The following is a 25251-nucleotide window of genomic DNA, read 5'->3' as shown; positions in this document are numbered from 1 at the left end:
ACTGAGTGAATGAATAAATAAATAATTTTTAAATAAATATTTAAAAAAAGAAAAATATTCTACAAAAGAAGTTCCTTTAGAAGCCAGGAATAATTTTCAATTGCTTTTTTAACTCTCTTCTTTTCCTTTTTAAGCCTTTGTGTGACAAAATATAGTATGTTTAGTATTAAATTAAATAGTATATATTTGGATGAATAGTAGATAGTTTTTCTGGTAAATAAATGTAGGTGAGTATGTCTTGCTAAAAGAAAAAGTCTCCCAGTTCTGAACATTTTGTCAACGTTCTTGTTTGACTTTCTATTTTCAGAATTGGTGTTACCAAATTTAGTGTCGCAGAATGTGGCCCAGGTAGTCAAGTTCAGCTACCCATTCTAGAGAGCCAAATTAATAGCAAAAAAAAAAAAAAAAAAAAGCAGGAAAAGCAAATGCATTCATTGTGGCCACACTGGGAAGAAGAAAAAAGAAATGCTGTGACCCGTCCCTCCAACCTTCTTCAGAGTCCTGCATAACTTAAACAGAGAACCAGAGGTACAGTCATATCTGAGTGGCCGCCATAAGCTATGGTCAGATCACTCTTAGGGCTGTAGGCTCATCCTACTGTGACAGGTTGCTAGCGTTGTAAGAGATTGATTTCATGGTGACAGGTTCTCTCTCTAGCTGGTACATTTTCCTTCTCCAAGAATCAGTTCTTTGAGGTCCTTTGTTTTACTAGAGTGATAGATTGAGAAACACAAACATCTCTTTAGAATAGCTTCTTTCCATCAGGAAAATCATACTCGGAACTGAATCTGGGCTCCTGATTGCTGGCTAAACATCCTACCACTGATCTGCACTGTCATTCTTCATTTGAAAATCTTGTTGGAAATGATGTGGGATTTAGTATCTTCATTCCAACATCAGAAATATTCTTCAGAGAAGAGTGATTAGCATTTCACTAGCAATAAGTTTGTGCCATATATTTTGGTTTTCTTACTTCAAGAACAAATTACTACGTGTGAATAAATTCTCTTGGTATTTTTTGAGTAAATTATTATTCATAGTGTTTCAGAAACCGTTCAGAGCCATAATATATTTTTTTTTTGTGATGTGGCTGTGAATCAGTTTTTAAGACAAGTATTTCAAGGACTTTTCATTAATAATAATTAGCATATGAAGCAATAAATCTGACATTAGTATTAATTTGAAAGCCAGGATAAATTGTGATAAGTTAACAACAACAATTTATAGCAAGGAACTTTCAAAGAACATTCATTCTCTGTCCATCACTGAGCCTCCTGTGCTAATGGGAAGGAATAAGTATAAGAAAACAGAAGTGTAGACGCTTTGGTGAGAAAACGTGGTACAGAAATGTGAATACATACTACTTCACTCCTAGTCAACCGAGAGTAGTTACTAAATGATTCTCATTTTATTTTCTAAGTTGATCTCAACTCATAATAAAAAGGTGATTACTTTTCAAAAATAAGAATATTATGACAATTCCCTCTATCAATCATATATGGTTATACTGAGGCTCTCTGAATTTTAATAAAATATAATAATGAAGGTGTTTGTATGGTGGAGGCAATTGGAGTTCACAAAATTGCACTGGCTATTTTTTAACCTGATAAATTTATTCAATAACAGAAATATCACCTTCCTTAAATTTATTTAAGCAAAATAATGCATCTACTCAGACTCATTGTATTTAATAACTGTCTCAATTAAGACAAATGATGTTTCAAAATATGACCATGAGTGCATGATTTTGCTGACTTAACATTTACAGGGTGTTGCTTTTAGAATCTGCAAGTAAAGCCAGAAATGACAAGGACTCCATCATATAAGAATGCAGAAAAAAACTCAGATGAACAATGTGACTGAAATCACAGTGTTTATACTCCTGGGATTCACAGATGATTTTGACATGAAAATATTCTTATTTATATTATTTCTCACAATATACCTTGTAACTTTGATTGGAAATCTGGGATTGGTTACATTGGTCATTGAGGATTCACGGCTTCACACCCCCATGTACTATTTTCTAACTGTTTTGTCATTGTTGGACGCTTGCTTTTCTACAGTACTGACTCCCAAAATGTTGGTAAATTTTCTTTCAAAAAATAAATCCATTTCACTTGTCGGATGTGCAATGCAGATGCTTCTTTTTGTTACATTTGGAACCACAGAATGTTTCCTTTTGGCAGCAATGGCTTATGACCGCTACTTGGCTATCTACAATCCACTTCTGTATACAGTAAGGATGTCACCCAGGGTCTATGTGCCACTCATTATTGCTTCATATGCTGGTGGAATTATGCATGCTATTATACACACAGTGGCGACTTTTAGCCTTTCTTTCTGTGGATCCAATGAAATCAGGCATGTCTTCTGTGATATTCCTCCGTTGCTCGCAATTTCTTGTTCTGACACTCACTTAAATCAACTTCTTCTCTTTTACTGTGCAGGCTCCATTGAGCTAGTTACCATCTTTATTGTCCTAGTCTCCTATGGTTTTATTCTGTTCGCCATTCTGAAGATTAATTCATCTGAAGGGAGGAGGAAAGTTTTTTCTACATGTGGGGCTCACCTAACAGGAGTGTCCATTTTCCATGGGACAATCCTCTTTATGTATGTGAGACCAAGTTCCAACTACACCCTCGAACACGACATGGTAGTGTCAACATTATATACCATTGTTATTCCCATGCTGAATCCCATCATCTACAGTTTGAGAAACAAAGACGTAAAAGAGGCAATGAGAAAGTTGCTTAAGAAAAATTGCTTCATGAAGAAAAATACATTTTAAAAATGGAGTTGAACAAACCTAAAAGCTCACGTTGGCTTATATTTACATAATATATGAATGTCCTGTGCCTTATATGCCTAACATTATCCCAAAAAACATTAATTAATTTGAATATAATGTGTATAAATTCTAGCATATGATTTCTATATCTATGTTTAAATTGAAATGTAAATTAACTATTGATATACTTAAGATCCTACTGATAGTCTTCAAGTAACTCCACCTTTGCTGTATATGTCATAAATTATTTACATTAGGAATATTTGGTTTGCAATTTCTGATATTGATTATTGAAACACATTAGCTTAATTTCTTTCTTTTTTCTTTCTAAGAAATGTTTGCTGCACCAGCACAATATTTCTTGTATTCCTCAAACTCATCATGTGAACATTATATTGTGCTATTGACTTTAAATTGTAGGTTTGTTCCTATAAAATCTTTTCCTTTAACTCTTCAATCATAGAGATAGAATAGAAACTCTAAAATATAACTGATACTATTTAGTGATATTATTGAGATTTCTCTTTATTTGCTATACGAATAAAGAATAGACCAAAATAATAACCTTAATTGCTTCTTTTATTTTTTGGTTTTTCAAAACAAGGTTTTTAAATCGGCTTCTGTAGAACAAACTGGCATTTGTTTATCTGTACAGTTGTAGTGCTTTAATGAAATAATATTTCTTTTTATGCTCAAAGTTTTTGTTCAGTTCCCAATCCTATCTTTTACTGTATGTATAAGAAATAATCTTGCTTTTGTTATAATTCCACAAAGCACATTCATACTCAATAAAAGCCCCATAATATGGAGAAAATATTCACTTAAACTCAAGAATACACCTGCCATATTTATTTTGCTTTATTTATTTTTATTCCAAATTGGTTTAAATAATGAATTATTTTTTAACTTTACTCTCTTATTGATTTTACATACCAATGAATTACCTCATTCAGGATAATATTTTCTAGTTCCATTTATTTGCCTTCAAATTTCATGATGTCATTGTTTTTTAAACACTGAATAATACACAATTGTATAAATGCACACTTTCTTTATCCATTTTTCCTTTGAGGTGAATCTAGGTTGTTTCAACGTTCTCACTATTACAAATAATGCTGCTATGAATATTGTTGAGCAACTGTCTTTGTGGTATTATTAATCATGCTATGGGTATATTCCCAAGAGTGATAGTGCTAGGTCTTGAGGTAGATTAATTTCCAATTTTCTGAGAAACTATCATACTGATTTACAAAGTGGCTGTAGAATCTTTCACTCACACCAGCAGGGAAAAATCATTCCCCTTACTCCACGTTCTCTATAATATAAGCTGTCATTATTGTGTTTTATCTTAACTATTCTGACATGTATAAGATGGTATCTCAGTGTCATTTTGATTTGTATTTCCTGAATGACTAAGGATTTTGAGAAATTTCCTAAATGTGTTCTGGCCATTTGAGATGCTTCTGTTGACAAATCTTTATTAATATCTGTACTCCATATTTTAATATAATTATTTGGTGTTTTGTTGTCTAGTTAGTTACATTCTTTATATAATTTTGAGAAAAGACCTATATTGGATGTGGGGTTGGTGAAGATCTTTTCCTGTTATATAGGATGTCATTTTGTCTTATTTATGGTGTTTTTGCCTTACAGAGGCTTTTCAGGTTCACGAGATTCCATGTATTTATTTCTGTTCTCAGCATCCATGCTTCTTGTGTTATATTTAGGAAGTGAAGTGGTCTTCTGTGATAATCAGTTCAAGACTATTTCCTACTTTCTCTTCTGGATTTATGTTGAGATCTTTGATCCAGTATTGTGCATGGTGATAGGTATTTCCATATTTGTGATCTTCTACATATTGACAAGTTATGTCAGTATCATTTGTTGAAGATGCTTTCTTTTTCCCATTGTACACTTTTGGTGTCTTTGTCAAAAACCTGGTGTTCGTAGGTATGTGATTAATGTCAGGGTCTTTAATTTGATTCCATTGATCCACTTGTCTGTTTTTATGCCAATACCAAGCTGTTTTTATGACTATGGGTCTACAGTAGAACTTGAAGTCAGGATTGGTGATGCCTCCTGAAGTTACTTTATTGTACAGTATTGTTTTAGCTATCAGAGTTTGTTGTTTTTCAATATGAAGTTGGGTATTGTTCTTTTGAGGTCTGTGAAGAATTGTGTTGGGATTTTGATGGGGATTGCATTGAATTATAGATTGCTTTTGGCAAGATTGCTAGTTTTATTATGTTGATCCTGCCTATCCAAGAACATGGAAGATCTTTCCATTTTCTGATATCTTCTTCAATCTCTTTCTTCAAAGTCTTAAAGTTCTTTTTATACAAGTCTTTTTCTTTTTTGCTTAGAGTTATTCCAAGACATTTTATGTTGTTTGTGGCTATTGTAAAGAGTGATGTTTCTTTGGTTTCTTTCTTGGCCCATTTATCATTTGTATATAGGAGGTCTACTGATTTTTCTGAGTTATTCTTGTATCTTGCTACATTATTGAAGGTTTTTATCAGCTGCAGGTGTTCTCTGGTAGAGCTTTTGGGGTCACTTATGTATACTATGCTGTCATCTGATGCCGTAAAACAATCACACACCAGTTCAGAATTAGGATAATAAATTGGTTATTTATTTAAGGGGACAACTTACAGATCACCATCCTAAACAACAGTCCTCTTCACGCAAACAGGAACAGAGTCCAGCATCTGGAACAGGAGCTGGAAGCAAGAGAAAAAAGGTGCATGGTTCCAACTGCTTTTTAAACTAAGAGAGACCATGCTCAAGTGGGCTGGTATCTTAAAGGCTATTAGCTGAAGGAGCATAATGTGCTCCCACAGCAGTCATCTGCAAATAGCAAAAGTTTGACTTCTTTCTTTCCACTTGTAACCCCTTGATTGCCTTTTTTGTCTTATTACTTTAGCTAGTACATCAAGTACTATATTGAATAGGTTTGGAGAGTGGACAACCTTGTTTTGTTCCTGGTTTTATTAATGCCATCACTTTGAGTTCCTCTCCACTTAATGAGTGTCTGCTTTAATTTGCCTTTATTATGTTTAGGTATGTTCCTTGTATCTCTAACGTCATTGGATTTTGTCAAAGGATTTTTCAATATCTAATGAGATTATCAGGAGTTTGTTTCTTACAGTTTATTAATATGGTGGATTTCATTGACAGTTTTTCATATGTTGAACCATTCCTGCATCTTAAGGATGAAATCTAATTGATCATGGTGGATTTTTTTGATTTGTTTTTGGATTTGGTTTTCATGTATTTTATTGAGTATTTTTGAATCAATGTTCATGAGGTAGATTGGTCTGATTATATTAGCATAACCATATGAAAATGATGTTATTTGAATGGTGATAGACAATGACGGGGCTCACAAATATAAAATAGAATCATTCATATAACTAATGAAGTAACCATGAATAGAGTGTTTTATCTCTCTCTGTTTTAGACTTACCATTCATAGTTGTTAGTCTCCGAGTACATTAATAAAGGCTCTGCCAGTAGAGGCAAGAGCAATTCTAGTTGTCCTAGAGTAACACAATCAACATACTGAAGGAATGTACAAAATTTGAGCTGGTAATAAATGCCATGGGATATAAATTAAATAGAAAAATAAAATTTTAAGTAGGGTAGTGAGCAAGAACCTTATTACAAACAAATAGACAAAAATGTACACCAAAAATAACAGTTGACTTCAAGAAGAAAAAAATCAGAAATGAGAAAAAATATTTGCAACAGAACAATGGCAGTGTTCATGAGAAAGAGTTAGTATGTTAGAACGAAGTGAGCATAGCAAAGGAAATGAGAGATTTGAGATGTGGCATGAGTTAGCATTTAAAAGGACTGGATTCCATTTCATTATATACCAGGAAGTACTTTGACTGGTTTTCTCTTTTCAACTTTTGTAGTAAAAGTTTTAACGAGGCTGTGAAAGAAAATAAAACTTAGCATTTAATAATATCATCCATCTAAAGAACAGAAATTTGCATCTGAAATTAAGTTGTAGAAAAAAAAACTAGTAAGTTTTGCCAATAATTTTCCAAAATTAAATGGTCTACTATACTGTCAGAAAAAGTTTTAAGTAGAATCTACATGCAGTCTTCATTTCCAACTACACCATGCTTATGTATGGAAGTAAAACCATCAGAGTTTTAACAAATTTTAGAATAATCTTTGCTGGGTCCAAGGGGGGGGGGTCACACAAAGATGGGGACAGACCACCGAAGTCTAATAAACCAGAAGCAAACTATTCCAGAAAACAGATTCCAGGAAAAAATAAAAAAAAAATAAGAAACCTCCATGGGGCACAAAAAGCATATCAGCTAGCTGAGACCACAGATGGATCCTGTAAGGCTGTGTCAAAGGTTGGTTTCTGAGTCCACCTTCTTATAGTAAGGTGTACCAAGCATAGGTCTGAATAAAGGAATTTTTACAATCTTGAAGTACAATTCAGATACAGATTTGCTTTCCTTTACAGTCTTCATTAACAGAGTTTTTCAGTTAAACTAGTTTGTGTACTTAATCTATTGTCTTTCTTGGTACTTCCAGGTAGTGTTTACTGAAGCTCTGTGCTCTCCCCTTTGATACTGCCAGTTTCACATAACAGGAATAATGTGTAACTCAGAAGTCATATACGTATTGAAAGACTCTCACTCAAGTCTGGGGATAACACGACCCCCAGGAACTCACAAGAGATCATCCTTGCTTCAATTGTATGATGTTTATTGACAGGACAGGAACCAATGCACTGGGGCCAAAACCCATTTCCCACACTGGGGTAGAGAGTTTGACCCCCAAGTAGCTGGGAGAAGGAGTATTTATGGGAAGAAGCCACAACCCAGTAATCCAAAGTGGGCAGGGAGGGCGTCATTGAGAAATTCCGAAAATACCAGTGATCATTGAAAGATTCCAAAAATACCAGTGATAATCACAAGGGGTAACTCCCTGTTTCTCAAGATTATTCTCAAGATTATAATCGAACTTTATCTTTAGTAAATTCCTGAAACAGAGTCCCTGAACTGGCTAACCTAGATTTTTGGCTCTTCTCTTCCTGCTAGATTTTTGGCTCTGTTTTTCCTGCTAGAGGGGTCTGGATTTATCTGGGTCTTTCACTATCGCCTAAAAGATAACTCAGCTTGTATCTATGTTAATCAAGGATGGCCAGGGTGTTAGTTGGGCTCTCTGTAGAGAGGTGGGTCAGCCTTTTAAATAGAGCTGTGGGCTGTAAAGTGGAATAGCCCACTGCTATTAGTTAATCCTTAAGCTGCTGATGGTCTGTTCTCATAGGCTTACAACTTTATATTTCTTTATTTCTACATTCTTATTTTTGGAATTTACACTTTTATATTCTTTTTTATGATTTCTTTTTTTATTATTTATTTATTTTATTTTATTTTTTTTCTCTTTTTCTATTAAAAATTTCCATCTCCTCCCCTCCTCCTCCCCCTTCCCTCCGCTCCCTTCCACCCATACCCCCACTGCGCCCCTCTCCAAGCCAAAGAGCCATCAGGGTTCCCTTCACTATGTTAAGTCCAAGGTCCTCCCAGCTCCCCCTAAGTCCAGGAAGGTGAGCAACCAAACTGACAAGGCTCACAGTGAGCTCGTCCATGCTGTAGAGTTCATGCTCATCGCCTTTGTCCTTGGTTTCTCAGTCCTCCTCCACCGTCAGCCACATTCAGAGAGTCCGGTTTGGTCCCCTGTTCCATCAGTCCCATTCCAACTGGACTTGGTGGTCTCCCGTTAGATCTGTCCCACCGTCTCAATGGGTAAACGCACTCCTCACGGTCCTGACTTCCTTGCTCATGATCTCCCTCCTTTTGCTCCTCATTAGGACCTTGGGAGCTCAATCCGGTGCTCCTATGTGGGGCTCTGTCATTTTCTCCATCCAATGCCAGGTGAAGGTTCTAGGGTGATATGCAAGATATTCATGAGTATGGCAATAGGATCTGGGCATTTCTGGCACCCTCTCCTCAGCTGCCCAAGGAACTAGCTGGGGGCATCTTCCTGGACACCTGGGAACCCCTCTAGAGTCAAGTCTCTGCCAACCCTAGAATGACTCCCTTAATTAAGATATATAATTCCTTATTCCCATATCCACCCTTCCTATATCCCAACCATCCTATTCCCCCAAGCTCTTCCCATCCTCCACTTCACACTTTTCTCCCCCCATCCCCCCATCTCCCCATTCCCCCATCTCCCCATTCCCCCATCCCCCCATCCCCCCATCCTACCACTTTTATATTCTTATTCTTGGACCCTTCACTCATAGATGGTTGCTTTGCCCAATTGTCAACAGAGAGGCTTCTCATAGAAACTAATAGAAATAGATGCAGAGACCTACAGTCAAATGTTATACAGACCTTGAGAAATTCTCTGGATGAGGGGGTGGAAGAAGTACAGGAGGCAGAAAAACAAGGACACTATGGGAAAACACACAGAGTGAACTGGCATAGGGCCATGGAGGCTCACAGAGTGTGAACTACCAACCAGAGTGGGAAGCTTGAAAACGTGAGCCTATTTCCATGTTTACCAAAGGTCAGAGAGTTGAAAATTACCTCTTGCTACTTCAAGGTTATTGTGCTTCTACCTCAAACAAAGGTCCCACCTAGATGTTTAGCAGACAGTTCTGCTCTCTCAAGGTAATTGTCTACAGGTGTGGCTAATAGCCAGACCTTGTGCTACAGGAATAGAGAAGTAGACCATTCCTACAAGAGTCTAAAGATCCAATTAAATTCCAGTTCCCTTAATGGAGATAAATTTGGATTTTACCCAGGGAGTAGTTTACCTACAGAATGTTTTGATCTAGTGTGTGAGCATGACTTGTTTTGTTCTAGCAAAAGAATGTTTAAAAATGAATGCAGCCCACCTTCATTTGGTCAATTCCTTGTATCATGTTAATGTAGTCATTTGTCATACTCCTACCTTTTTGTGGTCAGGGGTATTTTAAGCACCTGGAAATTGAAGGCAGGCAAATTTTCAGTACTCACTGGAATTAGCTTCTGATACTATCCCATATATTTCTTCATATTTTACTATTTTTATTTGGATCTTCATATTCTTTACTATGTTTCTAAATCCCCATGCCTCTACTCTGGCCAAAGTTTTTTTTTTTTTTTTTTTTTTTTTTTTTCCCAAAGCTGGCCCTTGACACCACAAAAATTTCCTGGCAGAGGGAGCTGGGAAGGTCTCTAATTCTGTTACCTGCTCTTGGGACCCTATCCTTCTAGTCAGTTGTCTTGTCCAACCTTAATAGGAGAGGAGTTACATAGGTATGCTGCAACTCTATATCTCAGGGCTGGCTCATACACATAGAAGGCCTACACTTTTCTCTCCAAAGAGGGACTGGATAGAGGGGAATTTGGGATATGGGACTTCAAGGAGAGTGGGGAGGGAGGGGAAACAGTGATCAGGCTTGGAACCAAATAATTAATTAGTTGATCAAATAATAAAAATAATTTTAAAAATCAAAATAAAATAAAGTGAATCTTACTTAGTTGCTAAAAAATAGAACTCAAATCTAAAGGAAAGATAATAAGGCAGTTTGCTATGGTTTAATATGTCACTGCAAAGCACATCTTTCAAATGTTTCCTATGCACACATATTAGAGTCATCTTGCAAGAAGGTTTATTTTACTTAAGTCTGTGTATGGACTGTGTGTGTGTATGTGTGTATGTGTGTTTGTGTGTGTGTCCATATGTGTGCATATAAACATATACATGGTCACTTGGAGGCCTGAAGTAGACATCATGCTTATGATGCAAGGTTTTCATCCCCTAACCATATGCAACACTTTAGATCAAAGGAGTTATAAGAACCTTGATTATTATCCATGCACTATGAACTCATAGATATGAAGTTTCAGTGACAAAGTAATTCTCAAATGTTAAACCTTTCAATGAAGAAAGGATGTTCTATAACAGACTAGAAAAAAAATGAAAGAAATTTGTTTGTAATTGTTGTATATATTTAGACATATATTTATAGATGACAAAGTAGAACATAAACAAAATTGCTAAAAATTATGAAACCATTACTCCTTTTTAGTGATTTTTAATATTTTCCACACTTTCCAAAATTAACATAAACATTTTCTTGCAGCTTAATTATGCTTATCTATTTTGTTTTCAATTCAAAATGAAAACTAAAAATATGTTTTCTTTTCTTTTTGCCTATTTATGCATTTTTCTATTAAGATATTTGAAATAAATTTGGAAGACACAAGAAAATATTCTTCAAAAAATGCAATGCATATTGAAAGTATTGCATGATTTTAAACTCTGTAATGACAATGCCATGTTTCATGATTATCTTAAATATTCTAAGCCTAAGTTTATTATAGATGAACTTAAAGTTATTCTTCACCTTAAAGTTATTCTTCATCTTATACAAAAGAAGAAATAGTCTTTTAAACTTTAAATTTACCCTTGTTTGTGTATTTCTGTGCATCTGTGATTGTGTGTGTGTGTATGTGTGTGCGCGCGCGTGCGCGTGTGTTTGTCTGTGTCTGTATGTAGCTGAGAACATACGAGATCAGGAGATCATAAAAGGGCATTGGAATTGCAGCAGGTTGTCACCAGATGTGGACGCCGATTTTGGGTCTTTTACCATAACAACACATGTTTCTAATGACTGTGCTTCCTGTCTGAGAGGAAATAGTCTTAAACCTTAAACTATTAGCACCCTAATAATCAAAAGCTAAAACATGCTGAATCTAGAGTTTAAAACTCACAACCCTTGATTCAAAATAAGAGTATTTAGCCATTTTATGAATTCTTCTTTGAGATTTAAAATCAAATGCTTTATTTTCATTTCATAAAAGTTATGGCTTTATACTTATCTAAAAATCACAGGATACACAGAATATCACATAATATAATTTTTAAAAATGAAAATAATTTTTCCTAATTTTTCAATCAGTTGCCTTTAAAACACACATATTTATACCACAGATTCACCATATATTTCACTTTACTATAATGTAGATTTCAAAAACGATTCCTTAGTTGTATTACATAAGAAAAACACCAGAAAAATTTAAATAAAGCATTCAATAAGTTTTCCACAAAACGCAAGAAAAGATTTAACAGGAAAAATAGAAATAGGAGAGTCTAAATACCAGCACCAACTGTTATCTCCCTGGGGTCCTCCCTCTTCTTGATAACTCTACTGATAGCGCCTTTCACCTCTTTGTTCCTGAGACTATAGATGAGTGGATTCAGCATGGGGATCACAATGGTGTAGAAAACAGAAGCCACCTGATCCTTTCCCAAGGAGTAGGACTTCTTTGGTTTTAAATAAGTAAAGATGGTGGTGCTATAAAATATGGTGACTGCCAGAAGATGAGAGGCACAAGTGGAGAAGGCCTTTCGCTTTCCTGAAGTAGAACTGATTTTCAATATGGCAGAGAGAATGGATGTATAAGACATCGATATGGTGAGCAGAGACACCAATAGAGTTGAGCTAGAGACAATGATTATTATCATTTCAATGGTGTAGGTGTCACTGCAGGACAGGGCTAGTATTGCGGGTGTGTCACAGAAAAAGTGATTGATGGCATGGGAGCCGCAGAAACTCAACCTGCTTAGACAGAGCATGTTGACAGAAGAATCAAAAACTCCAATCATGTAGGAACAAGTAAGGAGGGCACGGCAGCGTCTTTTAGACATAATAACTGGGTAGTGTAGAGGGTTGCATATAGCTACATAGCGGTCATAGGCCATGGAGGAAAGAAGAAAACACTCAGCACCAGCAAACAAGACGAAGAAGTACAACTGAGTAAAACACCCCATGAAGGAAATGTTCTTTACGGAAGTCAGTAGGTTTTCTAAGGTTTTAGGTGTGATGACGGTTGAGTAGCTGAGATCAAGAAATGATAGATGGGTGAGGAAGAAATACATTGGAGTGTGAAGCTGGGCATCTAGATGAATGATACATATCATGCCTGTGTTCCCCAGCACAGTGACCAAGTATATCAGGAGAAACAGCGCAAAGAGTGCCAGTTGGATCTCCTTAAAACTCGTCAGTCCTGTGAGGATGAAATCAGGCTCATCTGTGTAATTCCAGGGGTTCATAGTGGATGATCCTAAACTGATGAGAAATCAAAAGTGATTTTAGTAGTAGCTGTGTTTGCATTAATATTCTCTTAATCAAGAATCTGTGCTTGGAAGAACAAAGCATCCCAAGGCAGAAGGTGAACTTGGTCTAAGACAGGTGGCCTCTGATATTGTCACCATTGGTAGGGGTTTGAAATCACAGTCTTTCAAGATTACTTAGGTTTAAAGAATTCTTGCCAAGAAAATGAAGGAAAACAAGGAGGGGTTGTCTACTTAAAATTTCCTAGAATATAACAGGACCTTTGTGTACACACAAGTTGTAAAGTGTGTGTGTTGAAGTAGGGGTACAACATTAGCATTATAGTTTTACAAGATGAAGAAGATTTAAAAAAATCATTCCTTGTCACAAACACAATTTTTTCAACCCATGAAATAAAACACCAACGTTTAATATTTATTTTGAGCTTGATATGATAGAAGATGGCATTTCACTTCATCATCTCTGTTCTACTTCCTTTTACTTAAAATTTGAACTTAATGTTGAAATACAATTGAAATGGTACAACATATAACTGTTCACCTAGTGAATTTATACATCTTTTACCTTCTTATGCTCTTTCTTTTTAGTTACCTCATAACTATGAGGGGAACAGTTTTCACATTATAAAGTTGAAAAATGTGTGGTCTTAAAAGAAAATCAATCACAAATGATTATTTCATTCTCTAGACATTTAATGTGGGACATATTATTTCTTTGTCAATGTGGTATATTAATTAAAGTTTCTATTTATGCTTATGAGTGTTTTGCCTGAATGTAGGTTTATGCACCATGTTTCTGCAGTGTGTGGGAAGGGAGAGGAGGATGTCAGATCCTCTGGAACTGTGGTTACTGTTAGTTATGATCTACTAGGTGGGTGCTCTGAATTAAACTCAAGTTCTTGAGAAGAACAACAACCAGTGTTCTTAACAACCGATCTATCACTTTATCTCTTTAATTAAAATCTTAATAAATACTTGTATGGAGCTAAAGCTAAAAGTTTGAATTAAGCATTTTGAAGTACAAATATGATCTATCCCAAAATTAGAAGGAAGTTTTTGTTTACAGTGCTATTCTTGCTGATCAGTTTTAATATTCATGAGTATGTGACACCACAAATATTATAGATACCTACGTGTTTCATTTTTTAAAAAAGGAGCTTAGAAAAGTTTCTTCAAGGAAGAACAATTAAAGTACTGTGATTCTTCCAGATTCTTAACCAAGTAATTTATATCATTTTAAAGAAATCATAATCAGGCTTTATAACTAATCAATAATAGTAGGTAACATTTATAGCATATCATTTAATTTCTCTTTAAGCACAAAATTATTTAACACATTATAAATAAATTTCAATTTTCACTTAACTTATTGTGGTAAATTAGAATATAGGTATTATAATACTTCATCAATCTAAACCTAATAAAAGATACTTCAATACATTTACATTGAGGGCAAACCCTGACTTTGACAGCCCTTCATTTTTATTTTGCAAATACCAATACTGTTCAAGATAAGACCTAAATAAAATGGTCTAGAAACATCTATACTTGAGGATACTTACTGTGAGTGAACGATTGTCAGGATATGTCTTCCTCAACTATAGTTGAGAAATGTTTCAACATTAAAATTTTTTGTTGTATAAATTCTAAAAGCTTTTAAATGACTTGTACTTTTCTATAATGTAATGTTTGTTTTCCTTGGAGTGGTTATTTTTAGATTTTTGTGAATTCATTTTTATTAAAAATTTTCAATGAAAACAGCCTACAACATTTTTTTTTATTCTGCGCAAATAAAATTTTTAATTAGAAACTGGTCTCCAAGTTATGTCAAATACTTAAAACTCAGACTAGAGTAATGCATTGCCTCTCATCCTGTTGTGACAAAGCTCCTCATATAACCAACACTGGAGATCATTCAACAGGAGACTGTCCTTAGGGACCAGTTTCCAGGGGAATGTGCTTGGCATACTTGCAATGTCAAAAGTTCAAGTGCAAATGAGCAATGGTTTGTTCTCTCAGAATCTCTATTCTGAACTTTACTCTCACTTGGTCTTCTTTCCTCATACTTTTAATCAAAAAGTTAACTTTGTTAAGCTGACATAATAGAGTTTTTACATTGCATAATAATGACATAAGGTCCTTTTTTAGGGTGAGAAGAAATGTTCTAGAAATAATTATTTAATACCTCATGTAAAAATAAATATAATTCCGTATTGTGGGGATTTAAAAGCATGTTTTTTCCTCATAAGAGTAGACACATTAATCAGAAACAAAGTACAACAGATTTCTCAAAAGTAAGAAATTCAAATTCAAATTTATTCTTGATATTTTTCTAACATAATTTTAACTTGACTCAATTATTTTCTCTTTGTGGATACATGATATTAATGGAGCATACATTTATATATTTACTTAATTTTTTGTTTGTTCATTTTGTATTTTGAGACAGAGTTTCTCTCTGTAATAGTCCTCCTGACTGTCCTGGCATCTATTTTGTTGACCATGCTAGGTTACAACTCACAAAAATCTACCGGCCTCTGTTTACTATGTGCTGGGATTAAAGGTGTATACCACCACCGCCTGGCTATTTACTTAATTTTGTTATATTATAATCAATATTATAACCTCAGTTTATATTTAAAATTACAAAAAAAATTCATTTTTAAAATTTTTTTTCTCATTTTTTATTAAAAATTTCCATCTCCTCCCCTCCTCCTCCCCCTTCCCTCCCCTCCCTTCCACCCATACCCCCACTCCACCCCTCTCCAAGCCAAAGAGCCATCAGGGTTCCCTTCACTATGTTTAGTCCAAGGTCCTCCCAGCTCCCCCTAAGTCCAGGAAGGTGAGCAACCAAACTGACAAGGCTCACAGTGAGCCTGTCCATGCTGTAGATTTCAAGCTCATCGCCGATGTCCTTGGTTTCTCAGTCCTCCTCCACTGTCAGCCACATTCAGAGAGTCCGGTTTGGTCCCCTGTTCCATCAGTCCCATTCCAACTGGACTTGGTGGTCTCCCGTTAGTTCTGTCCCACCATCTCAATGGGTAAACGCACCCCTCACGGTCCTGACTTCCTTGCTCATGATCTCCCTCCTTTTGCTCCTCATCAGGACCTTGGGAGCTCAGTCCGGTGCTTCTATGTGGGGCTCTGTCATTTTCTCCATCCAGTGCCAGGTGAAGGTTCTATGGTGATATGCAAGATATTCATGAATATGGCAATAGGATCTTGACATTTCTGACACCCTCTCCTCAGCTGCCCAAGGAACTAGCTGGGGGCGTCTTCCTGGACACCTGGGAACCCCTCTAGAGTCAAGTCTCTGCCAACCCTAGAATGGCTCCCTTAACTAAGATATATAATTCCTTGTTCCCATATCCACCCTTCCTATATCCCAACAATCCTATTCCCCCAAGCTCTTCCCATCCTCCACTTCACACTTTTCTCTCCCCAACCCCCCATCCCCCATCCCACCCCACCCCCAAGTTCCCATTTTTTGTCCGGCAATCTTGTTTACTTCCAATATCCAGGAAAATAACTATATGTTTTTCTTTGGATTTACCTTCTTATTTAGCTTCTCTAGGATTTTTTACGAATTATAGGCTTGATGTCCTTTATTTATGGCTAGAAACCAATTATGAGTGAGTATAACCCATGTTCATCTTTTTGGGCCTGGGTTACCTCACTCAGGATGGTGTTTTCTATTTCCATCCATTTGCATGCAAAATTCAAGATGTCATTGTTTTTTACCGCCGAGTAGTACTCTAATATGTATATATTCCACACTTTATTCATCCATTCTTCCACTGAAGGGCATCTAGGTTGTTTCCAGGTTCTGGCTATTACAAATAATGCTGCTATAAACATAGTTGAACAAATGCTTTTGTAATATGATTGGGCATCTCTTGGGTAAATTCCCAACAGTGGGATTGCTTCATATTTTAAACTGAATGTCTTTTCTCACTGTTCAACAACTAGGAGAAATCTAACACCCTGATGGTGTGGTACACAATGTAAATATTGTCATCTTCATCATCTAGTATAGGAAAGAGCAAGAGATCTTGAGTAGTAAAGCAAAAGAAGTGACTGAATAATAGAAATAGACAAACTTATGAAAGTCAGTCCTGCAGGCTACAGAGGTAAAAGAAAAATGGAATACAAATGGGTGGAAAGTGCCTAAAGAAGCTAAATATCTTAAAAGATCATATTTGGATATTTAAATATAATTTTGACAGTTAATACATGTTACTCTCATGAGGAGAAATAAAGCAACTATGTCTTTCACTCCTGGGTAGAGACAGGTGGTATAATGTCAATCACAAGAAGCAGAATAATAGACATAAACATTTATTAATACAAATTAGTTTTTGAAATTATTTGCATATGCAACAATACACATGAATACAAACATCTATCTTTATAAAAATGAAAATAAATTCTCTTTATGAGATACTCATTTAAAATATAATATTGCAATAACTACAAAAGAAATGTCTATAATTTAGATGATAAACATAGCATATAATTATTTGTTCACACAATCCCTCTTTATATTCCTTCACAAAGGAAAGACAAATTGAAGCTACATTGGCAGAAGGAATATATTTATATAGAGTTTTGCCAAATGCATTGCATTATTAAAATATTTCAAGACTATCCTAGAAATGTAATTTTAACACACTTAAACAATCTTCTAAAACTCTATAATCATGCCAAATAAATATAAAAATAAATATAGGTAGAATTTTACTAAATGTACATCACTCTGCACAATAACAAAGTAGAAAGGTTGCAATTCAACTGAGCATAAGTCTGTGACTAAGGCACAAGAATGTTTTACAGCTAAATGGAGAAAAACTATAACTGTTATGTGCAAATGGTCAAAATTCTGTTCCTCAAGGACACAGCATCCATATGGTAGCTCACAACCATCCGTATTGCCAGGAGATGGGATGTAGTCCTCTGGCCTCCATGTGCACCAGGAACATACATAGTGGTGCACTTATACTCAAATAGGTAAAACACTCATATATAAAATAATTTATAAAAAAGGTTTATGCCTTAGTGTGATAGTGTGTTTAATGAAATATGTCTTTTAATCACCTTGTATACTTTTATTACATGAACAATTTGTGAGCTAAATGACCTTGAAGTATTTGGTATATCCCATAAACAAATAAAATAATGATTCATATCACAAATTTTAAGACACTAAGATCTCAGTAAACTAATGTTAACTCTACAATTTCCTGACCATTGAAGTAACTATTTCAAATGGCCCAGATCTCTTATTATTTGCAATGTGCATGATTTGTCATAGAAAAAGTTTCCTGTGGATGACTCTCAGGAGAGCATTTTTCACATCTTTGTTCCTTAAACTGTAGATCAGTGGATTCAGCATTGGAATGACAATAGTGTAGAACACAGATGCCACCTGTGCCTGGGTCAGTGATGATGTGTTATCAGGTTGCAAATAGGTGAAAATCAAGGAGCCATAGAAGACAGTGACCCCTGTGAGGTGGGAGGCACAGGTAGAAAAGGCCTTCCACCTACCAACGGCTGACTGGATCTTCAGGATGGCTGAGATGATGACGAGGTAAGTGGAAGCGATTATGAGGAGAGAACTAAGGAGTGTGAAACCAGCTAAGACAAAGATCACCATTTCTGTGCTGAAGACATCTACACAGGACAGGGCTAAAAGAGCTGTGGTGTCACAGAAGAAATGATTGACATAGGAATCACAGAACGGCAAACTGCTTATCACACAGATGGAGATCAGAGAGTTTGTGAATCCAATCACATATGGTATCACCCCCAGCCAGTTACATACCTTCTGGGACATGATCACAGAATATAGCAAGGGATTGCAGATTGCTACATAGCGATCATAGGCCATGGAACCCAGAAGGAAACACTCACTGCACACCAAACCAACAAAGAAGTACATTTGAACAAAGCAGCCTACAAAGGAAATTGATTTCTGTGGGGACTGGAAATCGACTAGTGACTTTGGTGTTACCGTGGAGGAATAAAATATGTCAATGAATGCTAAATTGCTGAGGAAGAAGTACATAGGCGTGTGAAGCTGAGAGTCAATCCTTATTAACATGATTAGCCCAATATTGCCCAAGACGGTGAAGAGATAGATGAAAAGGAAAATTAAGAACAGACTGACTTGTAATTCTGGATGATCTGAAAATCCACTGAATATGAAGAGTGTCACTTCTGTGAAATTATTCTCTGCCATTTTTGATAACTCAACTATTGATTTACCTTGAATAAACAGTAAGAAAATTTAAAGAAACATTCAAGACAGAAGTTCCTAGAATCAGTGTTATCTTTGCCTCCAGCATTGAGATCAAAATGAATAGGTAGTAAATGTTGAAAGATGTTATGGTTTTTATTATTTTTCACATATTTTAATTCCTTATTTGTGTGTGTATGTGTGTGGACCTAAACACAGGTATCTGTAAAGTCCAGAAGGGACTGTCGGAAATGTGTGAGTTGAAGAGCTGTCTAATATGGGTGGCGTTCACCAGGCTCCTCTGAAGGAGCAGAAGGTGCTCTTACCCTCTGAGCTACATCTCTAGCCTTTGACTTATTTTAAAGCAAATGGAAAATGCTAATGGATATCCAAATGAAGGTTTATGTAGAGTTTTGAATGTTTTAATGCCTCGTGACCACAGTAGTTACAAGATATTCCTGCTAAATTTACTGTTGTTTATCAAACTCTATCACTGGGACAAAAGTTTACCCTTGTCAGTTTATTTATTGGAATCAACCATTCAATAGATTTATTTATTAAGTCTTAGTCTGCTTTCAAAAAGAAGCTGTGATTCATGTGCTTAATTATAATTTAATTTTTGATTAATAAGTTTTTAACATGTAACTTACAACTTATGGACAAGATGAGCACACCTAATGTTATCTCAGACTCAGTACATTTCAGATAGCTTTCATAATGGAAAACTATAAACATCCAGCCCACATTTCATTTTCATAAAAATTGTTCATGCTTCTCTATTTTCTGTCACTTAGCTTTTCTGTTGATGATTTTGGTAGCTGCAGACTTGAATGTATAACATAGTTCCAGTTCTTTCACCTGAGAATATCAAGAGCGTGATTACATCCAGTATACATTTCCACATGACATAACAAGTTCTTCGTTCGTGAGTCGTTCCCAAAGCAGTAACGAAAAATCTGAAAAAAAAATTTTTTTAAACCAAAACATTGAAGACAATCTCACGCAAACAGGAGAAGCTTCTTTTTCAATGCACTAACAAATAAATAAAAGTGAAAGTAGCTTATCCAGTTAATGCAAATTTCTTTTTATATTTAACACACTGTGCCAAAGGGTCTCTTTCTATTGCACCTACCTAATCATTTAATAATGTGCCTCCTTAAAACATGTGTTCCTGTGTATTTACTTGCTTATTTAGTATAAAGTTTTACAATGGCAGCATTCTCCTTGTCTGTCAGTAAAATAAGTTTCTTAAGACCTACTGAAACATGCAAATTTGTAAAAGGAAAAAGCAATCTAGTGTGAAAAGAATAGGCATAATATAGCTGTATCTACAGATATACTTGCCCAAGATCCATGGAAAGATTACGATGCTTACACACACTTGCCCAAGAAGTCTGGTTCTCTTTCTGCACCCATTCATTTACTTTTATACCCATTACTTTTACCTCCTTGGCTGTCTGTGTTCCAGGACTTATCGATGCAGTTCTTTGGGTCTGTGATTACTGGTCTTGCTGCTGATAGATTATTTCACACAAAGTTATTTTCATCTATTGTGAGCCCTTACACATACCATATTTATAACTGCTAGTGTCTTTGAGAATATAATATTTCTAATTGTTATGTTTATTTACCTTTCCCCGATGAAGTGGAAATAAAAGCTAAAATTAACTGTCATTTATTTTATATGACTTCTTAAAAGTTAAAAGTTCTTAGTTTTTCTTAAACCTTTATTCATATTCAAAATGTTTTATTGGCAGCATATTTCTAAAAAGACTGTACAACAAAGCATGGCCTACAGCAATCTGTGCTAGGGAGACTTCTTATACACAGACCTTTCCAAACACTTAAGCTCACGTAATAAAGGCGCTTTCAAGTTGCCACATTTGATCTCCTGAGGCTTATGTTTTAATTGTACTCTAAGGTCTGGACCTAAATTGAAGAAAATATGTTCAGTGGAGACATTATTACAACACTAGATTTTGTGTCACTCATCCACCTGTGGCATTTAAAAGTCAGGACTGAGCATCACTGAAATGTTACCACTCTGGGCTTTTTATTTTTTCTTTACAATATGTTAATTATACTCAGAAATTAACCTTTTTGTTAACTTAAGGATTTTTATATGGAAATTAGACTGATAAGGATTATTTAATTATTTAGAAATCATGAACATGGCCTTGTTTCAATAGGTATGCATTAACTTTCTGAGAATGTCTTAACCTCTCTGATTCTTGTTGTGTATGATTGTCCTGTGGTAACATAGACAAGTACCTTGCTTCTTTTTGTAAATTACATTTGATGATATTTATGTATGATTTATGACTAACACAGATATTTAATGACTGTCCACTTCAACCCTTTATCTTAATAGTTTGTGAAATATTTTACACACACACACACATATATGTATAAATATTTATTATACAGTTTTTTTCTAAATGTGATATCTATGATCAGGAAAAAAAATCACAGTTTCTGTCAATTATAAAAAAAGCAATGCAAATATTTAATAATAATTTACTTTTTAGCTATATAAGTAGTATTCTAAGACCCAAAGCTATGACTTTCTACTACATATCACTATGAGTGAGTAGTGAATTTTTTAATCTTACTGGTATTGCTCCAAGTAGATTTTTAAAACCATAAATGCATCGAAACATACAGAATACTACATTGCACAAAGTTCGAAGCTTAATTCTTAATTAAGAACATATCCTCATATCTTTGCACAGTATTAATATCCCAATATTTAACAGCTGTTACAAGTATTCTTTTCATAAATTGGCTACTTATACATATTTTAAAAATTTATTATTCTCTCATATAATACATCCCAACCACAGCTTCTTCTTACTCCACTCCTCCCAGTTTCTCCCTACCTCCTTTTCCCCCAAATACATTCCACTTGCTTCAGCCCAGTAAGAAACAGTCCTTCCAGGGCATCTAATAAACAGTATACCAAGATACAATACCACTGGGTACAAACACTCACATCAAGGCTAGGAATTGGAAACCAGTAGTAGCAAGGGGTTCTAAGAGTAGTCAAAAGAGTCTGAGACACACCATGTCCATTCCCAGGAGTTTTCCCAAAACACCAAGCCAAAAGCCATAACATATGCAGAGGACCTCACTTAGACACATGCAATCTTTGCAATTGCTGTTTCAGTCTCTGTGAGTCACCATGATTCCTGTTTAATTGATTCTGTAGGCCGTTCTCTTCTGGTGTCCCTGACCCCACTGTGTCTCAAATTACCCACCCCCCCTTTCCATGGGATTCATTTAGCTCCAGCTCTGAAGGTCTCAGGTGGAGAATTCCATCCTGAGTTTTCTCTCTTCCTAAAGTTTTTTTTTTTTTTCTCATGGTTTATTTTTTTTATATTTAAAAATTTCCATCTCCTTCCCTCCTCCTCCCCCCTCCCTCCCCTCCTTCTCCCCCTTCTCTCCCCTCCTTCTCCCCCTTCCCTCCCCTCCCCTCCACCCATACCTCCCCTCCCTCCCTCTCAAGGACAAGACTGTCTCTGCACCCCTTTGCATAAGCTGCTGGAGAAAGACTACCTGATGATGATTGGGTTAGTGACTGAAATATGAGTATATCAGAACATCATTAGAGATCATTCCACCTATATCCTCCCTTCCTTCCTTCCTTCCTTCCTTCCTTCCTTCCTTCCTTCCTTCCTTCCATGCAAATTTCAAGATGGCATTGTTTTTCACCATTGAGTAGTACTCTATTGTGTAAATGTACCACATTTTCTTTATCTCTCTTCAGCTGAGGGGCATCTAGGTTGTATCCAGGTTCTGGCTATTACAAATAATGCTGCCATTAGCATAGTTGAACAGATGTATTTCTAGTAAGATTGAGCATTCTTTGGGTATATGCCCAAGATTGGTATTCCCACTGAAACAACTTACATGAGCTATTGGAATTCTTCAAACTATGTTTTGAAAGCAATGTAACCAGCATAGGACCAACCTAGGCCCTCTGAATGTGGGTGACCATTTTATTGCTGGGACAGACTGTGGGGCCACTGGCAGTGAGACTGGGCTTTATCCCTACTGCTTGTTCTGTGTTTTTGGAACCCTTTCCAACTCTCTCGGGAGGGATACCTTGCTCAACCTAGATAGATATAGTAGGGAGGGCCTTGGTCCTGTCACAAAGCAATGTGCTAGACTTTGTTGACTCCCCATGGGAAGCCTTACCCTCTCTGAGGACTGAATGATAGGTGGGATGTGAGATGAGGGAGAAGGTTGAGGGACCAGAAAGAAGGGGAGGGAGTGGGAAATGGATTTGGCATGTAAAATAAGAGAAGATATATTTAAAAAAATAAAAATAATATTTTCTTTTTAATATCTAATGTACATGTGCCTAAATTTCAAGTAAAAATGTATAAAACTTGTCTCTTTGTTGGTCCTTGGACAAATATTAGGAATGTATTTAGGAGTTTTTCTGGTATAGTAAAATGAGTAATGTACCTTCTCCTTCAAGACCACTGAGTGGTAGGCTAGGCTTCCAATACCAGTCATAGTTTCCCTCCTGTTGAGTGGGCCTTATGTTAAGTTAGAGAGTAGGAAGCTTTTGGTTTTCATCAAGGCATTTGTGCCATTCGCTACTGTATCCTTATCATTAGCTTGTCATCCTGGTCATTGATGTAGTGCATGACACTCTCTGATAATCCTGTAAGTAGTTCTCAGAGAGAAGTCATTTAGTTCAGTGCCATCACAGGACCCAAAGCCCAGTGTCTGAAACATATAGTGTTTTCAGTAATAGGAACACACCTTTCCCTTTTGGAAGGCAATCAAGAGTAACAGTAATACCTATAATGTTCTGTGAAGCATATACTCACGCATTTAGGAATACATACACACATGTAACAAAATTTTTAAAGTTATGAATTTGAAACAGAGCAAGGTGGAGTGTAAAGGAGAGTTTTGAGGAGCAGATGTATCAAGGTTTATTTTAGAAATAAGGCCATTAAACCTCTGAAGATTCAGAATGATTCACTATGGCAGATGAAAACTGGCTGGGGAAAGGAATCTGAGGGGTAGAAGGAACTGACTGATTCGAGCACATTCCTCCTGGGCATTTCTGTATTTCTTGGGAGAAGGAGGGGAAGAAAGGAAGAAGTGAAGAAACATTGGCCTTTCTCCACAAAACTCTCAGTTTATCAAGGCGTACAGACAAGTTAGCACTTCCACGGGAGGTGACATTTGTATCCAGCATGCATTTTCACACAGAAAACCAGTGTATCTGACAAGGAGGCACCGTATATCTCAGAGTGGGTATAACTACGAAGCTTCCCAATGGCTGGAGCACAGCCATTGTATCCATGATGACTTGTGGGCTTGATTTGCATTAGTGTCTAGCTGGTTGAATTAAAGGGAATTTCCTTTTGACTCCAGCAGGGTGCTCAAGTGAGAATTTTTCTCTCTGATGCTAGTTTTAGTGACTCAGGCTTTTTTTCCTGTATAAACAGTTAATTTCCTGGTTTATAGTCGTATGTTAACTGAAACCAAAGTGAAGGGTAAATACAGAATGTTTATAATTTGTTTAGTTAGAACAGAAGACCAGTAGATTACACCTTCCTGAGTCTGCTATTAGAGCAGATACACTGTTTATGGCTTCTTTCTTATCAGTGACTACTGTCAATAAAGAAAGCTGTGGGGAACTAGTTTTATGTAGATTTTGTTTCTGAGAACAAAGGTTTGACTGCTCAAGTGCTTTCACGCCAGGGCTTCACTGTGTGGAAAAGGTACCTTGTTGCCCTACAGAAAAAAAAGGTTTATACACTGCTGGATACTATAGAAGGAAGAAATGCCATGACTTCACAATATTTCTACAGAATTGACAATGACTTATCAAAAAAAATAGGTGTTCTCACAGTTCTGCAAAGCGAGTTACTCCATGTTAAGTGTCTAAACTCCCATGGATTAGCTCAATAGATCTGTCAATTCTTCATTGACTAAATGATAATTGTGGGCTCACCTCAGAAATGGAAAAGGGGATGAAGTAATTATGCTATAATTTAAACAATAAAAGAAACAATTTAAAAGAAATGAAAAGTTATTCTATATCATCGATTTCTTCAATAAAAATACTAAATACCTTTTCTATGATGGAGATTTT

At 35.9% G+C, this 25251-nt stretch overlaps 3 protein-coding genes across 3 annotated transcripts; 1 reads left to right on the top strand and 2 right to left on the bottom strand.

Annotated features, from left to right (window-relative positions):
* Positions 1-1803: 1803 nt before the first annotated feature.
* On the top strand, positions 1804-2791 carry LOC119818793 (olfactory receptor 1102-like). Its single transcript, XM_038336570.1, is given in 2 exon segments — positions 1804-1833; positions 1835-2791. Coding segments are annotated over 2 exon segments (987 nt in total).
* A 9120-nt stretch (positions 2792-11911) lies between these two features.
* Positions 11912-12874, bottom strand: LOC119818792 (olfactory receptor 8H1-like). Its single transcript, XM_038336569.1, has one exon. It carries the CDS (start codon positions 12872-12874, stop codon positions 11912-11914), a length of 963 nt encoding a protein of 320 aa, XP_038192497.1.
* A 5326-nt stretch (positions 12875-18200) lies between these two features.
* LOC119819696 (olfactory receptor 8I2) lies at positions 18201-19133 on the bottom strand. Its single transcript, XM_038338030.1, has one exon. It carries the CDS (start codon positions 19131-19133, stop codon positions 18201-18203), a length of 933 nt encoding a protein of 310 aa, XP_038193958.1.
* Positions 19134-25251: the final 6118 nt, after the last annotated feature.

This window comes from Arvicola amphibius, chromosome 7, assembly GCF_903992535.2.
Source record: "Arvicola amphibius chromosome 7, mArvAmp1.2, whole genome shotgun sequence".
NCBI classification, from domain to species: Eukaryota; Metazoa; Chordata; class Mammalia; order Rodentia; family Cricetidae; genus Arvicola; species Arvicola amphibius.
The sequence above is the reverse complement of the archived record's forward strand: the minus strand, read 5'-3'. Positions and strand labels throughout refer to the sequence as shown.